General features: G+C 39.6%; 1 protein-coding gene across 1 annotated transcript; it reads right to left on the reverse strand.

The window, feature by feature from the left end:
* Nucleotides 1-380: 380 nt before the first annotated feature.
* On the reverse strand, nucleotides 381-8,014 carry adprm (ADP-ribose/CDP-alcohol diphosphatase, manganese-dependent). Its single transcript, XM_033984688.2, has 4 exons — nucleotides 7,551-8,014; nucleotides 6,615-6,832; nucleotides 2,546-2,671; nucleotides 381-1,007 (listed from the first exon to the last, which is right to left on the reverse strand). The coding sequence occupies exons 1-4, from the start codon at nucleotides 8,009-8,011 to the stop codon at nucleotides 715-717; spliced, it is 1,098 nt and encodes a 365-aa protein (XP_033840579.1). The 5' UTR covers nucleotides 8,012-8,014; the 3' UTR covers nucleotides 381-714.
* Nucleotides 8,015-8,160: the final 146 nt, after the last annotated feature.

An 8,160-nucleotide genomic window follows, 5' to 3' on the forward strand; every position in this document is an offset into this window, starting at 1 on the left:
CCAGGGCTGAACTCATTCGAATGATTCTAGTGAAGGTGTGTGGAGTTTAAAAACACAACGGAGCACTTCCTGTATTACCACAGAAATCACCATAGGACATCACCAAGTGTTTGAGATAAGAGAAGAAAGCAGGGTTTGTATGTATAAACGTGTGAATGAAACAAAACACAACTCCAGGTATGTTTCTGAAGAACAACATTATAAGATAAATCAGAAAATAGCATAATATAAGCCCTTTAAAGGAACCAGTTAACTCTGTACAACTGAGGAACAACTTCTTAAATACATGAATTTTTACCTTAAACATTGCATTACCCAGTTTGATTTTGTAATCAACCTTTTACTACCCCACTTAACACAGGACAACATGTTTTTGCAATTTCATTTATTGTCAAGAGCCTATTGCACATATTTCCACACAATTAATTGGATCAACCAACAGTGCATGTAAAATTATTAAAACCATAAAATATATCCCAAACAAGCAACAAAACGCCAAGCTTGATCTTTGAATTTAAAGACACTGCAAGAAAGTGGGATCTCATTAAAAACTATAAATATCATGGTGCCTGTAAACTCGCTTTTAAAAATTATCAGTGTGCAAAAAATAAACAGTAGTTCATAAGTTCCCTGAAGCAACCATTTCCACAAACACAAAGTCTTCACTGAAAGTGCACTCTTTTTGGAGGTATGACGCAGTCTTGTCTTTTGGTCTTATGAAAAGTCAAAAACTCGACTTGCTGTCCTCCCATGTCCAGTCAGCACCATCCGGTCCTGGTACACAGACACAGTCCCAAAGGCGTTACTGTCTGGGGGTGTCTCTATGACCCCCTCTAGTGTCAGGTGGTGCACATGGTTCTGCCAGTCGTAGTGGTAGCCTCCATCGTGGTCGTGTCCTGCCATGAACAGCACCACACTGGGGTGCTTCTGGATCAGCTGCAGGAGGATGCTGTGGTTCCAGGCCAAGCACACGGGGTCTGTGGAGTCTGGGTGCACCGGCAGGTGGCCTACACACAAAATACTTATATAGTCATACACAGTTGAAACCAGAGGTTTACATGAGCTTTGTAAAAAGGCACATACACTTTTTTCTCACTGTGACATGAAATCAAACTTACCTAAAACAGGAAAAGTTTAATTAGGATTACCAAATTATTTCTATTTGCTAAATGCCAGAATAATGAGAGAAGGACTTTTTAAAAACAATTTTTCATGACTTTCTTCCAAGTCAGATGTTTGCATACATTTCATTAGTATTTGGTGCCTTTAAACTGTATGACTTGGGTCAAATGTTTGGATTTCCTTCCACAAGCTTCTCACAATAGTTGACAGAAATTTGGCCCATTCCTCCTGACAGAACTGTATAACTGAACCAAGTTTGTGGCTGCCTTGCTTGCACACTTTTCAGGTCTGTTCATACATTTTCAATAGGAGTGAGATCAGGGCTTTGTGATGGCCACTCCAATACACTGACTTTGTTATGTTTAAGCCACTTTGTAACCAGTTTGGCAGTATGCTTCAGGTCATTGTCCATTTGGAAGATCCATTTGCACCTAAGCTTCAACTTCCTGACTGATGTCTTGAGATGACGCTTATTTCCACGTAATGTTCTTTCCTCATGATGCATCTCTCCTGCAGAACAACCCCACAACATGATGCTGCCACCCCCATATTTCACAGCTGGGATGGTGTTCTTAGGCTTGCAAGTTTCCTCCTTTTTCCTCCAAATGTAACAATGCTCTTTATGGCCAAACAGTTCAGTTTTAGTTTTGTCAGACCACAGGACATGTCTCCAAAAATAAAGGCCTTTGTCGCAATGTGCATTTGCAAACTAATCTGGCTTTTTTTATGTTTTTTTTTTTTTTTGGAGTAATGGCTTCTTCCTGCAGAGTGGCCTTTCAGTCCATGTTGGTACAGTCTTCTTTTCACTGTGGTTAGCCAGCTTCTTCAGAAGATCTTTTGCTTTTGTTCTTGGGTTCTGTGTCCCAGATTCAAAATGTGCAAATCAACCCGTCTCCTTCCTGAGCAGCGTGATGGCTGGGTATTCCCTTGGCGTTTATACTTGTGTATAATTGTTTGAACAGATGAACGTGGCACCTTCAGGCATCTGGAAATTGCACCAAAGATGAACCAGACTTGTGCACAATTCTCTTCCTGATATCTTAGCTGATTTCTTTTGACTTTGCCATAATGTTACACAACAAAGCAGTATATTTCAGGTGCGCCTTCAAATACATCATACAGGTGTGTCTCTAACTCAAATGCTATCAGAAGTTTCCAAAGACATGGTATCATCATCTTGGTTTCCCCAAATTGTTTATATACAGTATCATTACTTAAACTTCTGACTTTGAAGAAAATAGAAATAATTTTGATAGACAATTTTTCATTATTTTCTAAATACTACAATAATGAGAGCATTATCTTTAATTCTAATTTACCTAAAACAGGAAAAAAGGAGGAAAAAAAGCATAGGTGTCTTTTTATATATGCAGAGAGTAATTGACAGCAGCTTTGTGAAGAAAGGGAACTTAATGGTACTTACTGACAATGGTGACTTTTTCCTGTTTGTCGTCTGCACAGGACAGAACCGAATCTAACCAGTCTAGCTGCTCCTGACTGAAACCGCCGTTGAACTTGGTAAAACGTTGTAATAAGCGGTGTGACATTGCTAAAGGGAAAAGAGAAAATGCATATGGACAGGTTTACATATATCTTGTATCGTAGGTGATGGATTCAAAATATATAAATACAACGTATGGATTTAATAATTATGCAAAAAAGTTTTGTAGAGCATGTCTCATATGTGCTAAACATAATCCACAAGGAAATTTAAGACCAAAAAGAGGAAGTTTTCCAAAACCAAAATATCCATTTCAAGAAACAACTTATATACAACTAAATAAAAGTGAAGGAAAACAGTATTGTTTGGTAATAATAAATCTAAATGGATAGAGTTATTTCCAACTAAAACAGCAGATGCACTAACAGTAGCAAAAGCATTGTGCAAAGATATCATAACTAGATATGGAATACCAGAAATATGATCAGATAATGGAAGACATTTTGTAAATGAAGTAATCACAAACATAGGGCAATTATTCTGCATTAATTTAAAGAATCACTGCGCTTCTCACCCCCAAAGTGCAGGATTAGTAGAAAGAATGAATGGTACTATTAAAAACAGATTAAAAAAGTGTATGGAGGAAACTAAAAGACCATGGACACAGTGTTTAGATATGGTAAAATTGTACATTAATGTACTACGAAATCAAAAGGTTGTAAAAAGGTGATACGTGTAAAACAATAACTTATGTTATTTACATGTTTATGCTCACTATGGCTGCAATAATGCTCACACTGGCATTTTGGTATGGGCTAGTACCTTTAAGATCTGTAAGACTGCCTGCTCCTTCAGTGACACCAATGCAAGCTGTGCACTCCTATGTTTATGTGGGAGATCCTATAGTGATGCATACATCCAATTTGACCAGGCTAAAGCGAGAAGTAAAAAAAAAACAAAAACAGATCAATGCTCAAAAGAAAGACATTACAGGTTTGGAATTCAAATTTGCATACCAATTGGAACAATCACCACAATTACTATTCCTATAAGTAGTCTTACAGCTGGGAAAGATGCACAAAATGGAATAAAATACGCTAATGACTATTGGTACTTTACTAATGATATTCAAAACCAAGGGTGGGATACATTAGTAGCTGAACAGGATAATACATGGACACCGACACAGGCAAAAACTGACTGAGCAGGTAGGCAGGCAGAGCTCCTAACCTTAGCCAAAACCGAATCCAATCTACTGGTAACAATAAATAATATAAAGAATAATTTGACTAATAATGGTCAAGAATGTTGGATGTTTTTGCTGAGAGCTCATGTATCAGGGATAGATATTTACAAATTAATTATATGTGAAATGTTACAAACTGAACCGGTTCTGAGTCCCAGGCTGCAAAGTAGCGGAATAAAAATTAAAGCAACAGTAACCTTTACTAAAGAACAAGTGTCCAATATGGCAGTTGGTGTATCTGATTTTGGAAACAATTGGCTAACAATGATAGAACAGGCATCAAAGTACGTTAATAAAGACTGTATTACTTATATGGGACCCAGACCGCTTTTGAGAATGGTACCAACACCTCCTGAGTTAACAGTGCAATGTGTGGAGGATATCTTAACTAAAACAGCACCAGAGGCAGAGTGTGCAAAGTGGGATGCAGTGTACCCACTAACTAAACCTGAAAAACAGAAACCAATATTTGAGGCCAAATTGCCAAAAGGAAATTACACCTGTATCCAACGCTCAAATTCGGTAACGAATGTTTTAGGTAATATTGATGGAAATCTATGTGAAAAAAAAATCTGACTACAAATAAAGCACTACCCAGAATGCACAGTGACATCTACTGGTACTGTGGAGGGAAAATACTTAGAGCAAATATGCCAAATTAATTTACTGGAGTATGCGCTCTAGTTAATCTGATAACACCTATAGAAGTAATGTCAATAGAACAAGAACAATTAACAGCATTGATTGAACAACAATCTACTGAAAACAATGCGATTTGGAGTGCCCAGAGGGGTTCCTGATAAATATAAATTAGCTAATCAAATTGCCACAGGATTTGAAAACATTCCTTTAATAGCCGCTATAATTCCAATCACTCCCAATAATAAAAACGTAGACAGAATCAACTACATCCACTACAAAAATTGGGAAACTACACACAGGAGGGGTTTGAAGCAGTGCATGAGCAATTAAGCGCCACCTCACTTATGGCTTTCCAAAACCACATAGCTGTTGACATGCTCCTGGCAAAACGAGGAGGAGTTTGTTCTGTTATTGGGGCCAGCTGTTGCGTGGTCATCCCTAACAATACCGCTGCAGACGGAAGCCTGACTAGAGCTATAGGCAGCCTGCGTGCGATGAATAGATGCTTAAAGGAGCAGTCTGGGTTGAGTACCCCCTTCTGGGATGACTGGCTAAGGGGGTTTGGGCGCTGCAGAGCACTGGTCTCATCGGTCCTAGTATCAATCGCTGTGTTTGTAGCTATTTTAACCTTGTGTGGATGCTGTTGTATTCCTTGTCTTCGTTCCCTGATCAATAGGTTAATAACCGCTGCCATCTCACCCGCACCTGATGACAAAGGGGTGCAGATGTACCTATTGGAGGGCAGTGATGACGAGAACACTGAAGGAGCACTTCCAAATCACAGTTCGATAAACAGGAGGGAATGATGGATTCAAAATATATATTCAAGTTATATTATGTTATCTCACTGTTCATTTTAAAGGTACTGTAGGTACTGTAATGTTCACTCTTATTATAATCATTATATTCATTTCAACTATGTAAACTATGTAATCTGCACTAATGTTTGTTCTTGAGTCTTGCAGAAAATGTCTTTTGAAAGTGCAAGATCCCACGGGAAGAAGGTCACGGTGAAACCTAAACAGAAACATCATGGGAGGATGTTTTGTGACCTTCTGGAAATGCAAAACAGAATATATTTCTCTGTGAATTTCGTCATATGTTTTTACACTGCTTGCCCCCCCCCCTTTTAGAGTATGTGTATGTAACTAGGGTTTCCTAACTTTAATAAAAGAGGTGAAAGACGGTCTGGGCCCCCAGAGAGGGTGGTGGTTTGTAACTGGGGTTTTTTGCCTCTCCGCTCTTTCTCCTCAATATTGAGACAAAATAATCTCTCTTGTCTTCTCTTCTCTTTTGAACTCTAATATAGGTTGTGAACCTATCAGTAGGGCTGCAAAATTAATCGCAATTGAATTGAAATTGCAATTGCATTGTTCATTGCGTCCATGTAAATTGCAAAGGCTGCATAAAAGCAGCTAACTCTGTAGTTAAGATCTATACAAACATTCTGAAATGTCCCTATATATCAGATGCCCTCCCTCCCTGTCTTTCCATGGGTCTGATTCTGCATAAACCTTCTTAGCCAAACCTGTTGTCAAGACCTGTTCAGACATGTTCTGAAATGTGATTCTTGTATTAGTTCCTGTTTTATTGTAAAGGGCTGATTTCTCAATGACAAACCAAATTCAAATAAAGTAGTCCTCGTTTAGACTAGTAAGAACTGACTTACTAGGAGCTACAACAGGTGAGCTGATTTGCACTGTTAAACAAGTCCCCCTCACATAAAATTGTAGTCACAATCTTTAAACTTTTAGTAAACTTAGTTACCATGGCGATACAATGGACACATTAGTAAACAGATGACCATTCTGCCATATACAAGCATTATGATTGTGTGATTTATGTTTTAGAATTCTGGACGAGTTTGTCAGTTCTTCTATAGAAAGTTCATATGTTAAAGAAACCAAAATATGTTCCGAAATGTCTTGCATTAGGTTTTAGTTCATGTTTGTACCGATCTCCAGAGGTAGCATTTTGTTGTTTGTGGAGGAAATTATGGTACTGCAGCCTTGCGTCGATTCAAATTGCTATTAGGATTTGATTGTGATTAATCTTACAGACCTAATAGTTATAGAGGCTCTTGCCCTCCACCTGTAAAATGACATCACATTCTATTGAAATTGAGTTTGGAATTTGAATATGCTATGAGAATGTAAACCTCACTCGTGGTGGGAGGTTGGTTGAGATCTTGGTTGCCATTGTATTTCTGGATCAGCTTTAGGGCTCTCTGGTACTGCTCAGAGTCCTGGTCCAGCCCCAGCAGGCTCATGTCGTACGCGTCCAGCACAATGAAGCAGAAGCCTGGGTAAGGACTAAAGCTGTAGGCGTAGATGTCCCCTCCAGGTCGGGACTCCCCCAGCCTCCTCTGAACATGCAGGGTACTGGAGACAGAGACAAGTAGTATACTTAAATACCTAAAATGTGTAATGTGGATACTTTTTGCTTCACTACATTTGAGAGAAGGTATCTGTACTGTACAGCATACCTGGAGTAGTGTTCTGTTTCATTCACACATGTTTGGAGATGTAGACAGACTAATAATCAAAGATTACTCAAAGCTCAAAATACCCTGTTCCACTTTGTGATGTCATGTAGCGGTAGTTTTCAAGTTATCAACTACCTTTTTCTTTTTACAAAAGGTAGCTGATATATTTAGTTCAGTAGAGATTGGCAATTCCAGGGCTGAAATTATCTAAATGATTCTAATGAAGGTGAACAGAGTTTAAGAACACAGTGGTGCACTTTCTGCATTACCACATGACATCACAAGGTGGAATAGACAACATCACAACCTAAATATGCAGTATTTGTATGTTAAACGTGTGAATGACACTCCTGGTATGTTTCTGATGAGGAAAGATTATAGTGTAATATAACCCCTTATAGAAGGCAACATCCACAAATCTTTACTTTCCCCAGGAGCCTGCTCACTTCTCTTCCTCAGTTTATGTTAAACCAGGTATTGAAATACCATAATTTGTACCTTTTGTCTGAATAGTTCACGTTGCCACATCAGAAACAGTTCCTAGGTTAATTTTTTGGACAACCGCATCCACTTGTACTTTGGAGTCATCGCATTTTAAAGTAAGACACCCTCACCTGTTCAGCTCGGAGCACAGCAGTTCTCCTCTGGTAAAGTTGTAGAACTCGTGATTGCCCCACACATGGTGCACTTCCACGGGGCTGGAGCCGAACTCTCTCAGCACCGTGTCCAGAGCGCTGCGAGAGGCGTGCTGCTGAGTGTTGAAGCCGTCGATGATGTCCCCCAGTTGGAGCACAAACTCGGGCTGCACCGGTGCCTCGGACCAGTGGTCCCGGGCGTTTCGTAGCAGTTGCAGGCTATTGCGATAATAGCGTTTGCGAGTCCGGGTAAAGTTAAAGCCGTCGTCCAGGTCCGCGTACTGAATGTCAGCTATGACCCCGAAGGTAAAAAGGGGATCGGCCGACATGTTTGTTGTGGTGGAGGCGGGGAAGGAGCACGGCCTTGTCCGGATGAAGTGGAGAAGCCAGTTACCTGTGTTCACATAACGGAGCCAAGCCACGGTGGAACTTCGGGTCATGAAAGTGTGGGGACCGGATGTGAAGTGACGGATCAGGCAGGGCGAAGCAACGACTTCCGGTGCTACTTCAAAATAAACCCGAGTGATCCAAGTAAAAAATATACAAACAAATACATAAATCAATAACAGTGTGTTAAAACCAAAAATAC

Source organism: Periophthalmus magnuspinnatus, chromosome 19 (assembly GCF_009829125.3).
Source record: "Periophthalmus magnuspinnatus isolate fPerMag1 chromosome 19, fPerMag1.2.pri, whole genome shotgun sequence".
Lineage (NCBI taxonomy): Eukaryota > Metazoa > Chordata > Actinopteri > Gobiiformes > Gobiidae > Periophthalmus > Periophthalmus magnuspinnatus.

Coding starts and splice junctions, on each gene's coding strand:
- adprm (XM_033984688.2), bottom strand. CDS start 8,011: ATGACCCGAAGTTCCACCGTGGCTTGGCTCCGTTATGTGAACACAGGT. Junction 6,833..7,550: donor CTGTGCTCCGAGCTGAACAG/GTGAGGGTGTCT, acceptor CTCTGTCTCCAG/TACCCTGCATGTTCAGAGGA. Junction 2,672..6,614: donor CAACCAACCTCCCACCACGA/GTGAGGTTTACA, acceptor TTTTCCCTTTAG/CAATGTCACACCGCTTATTA.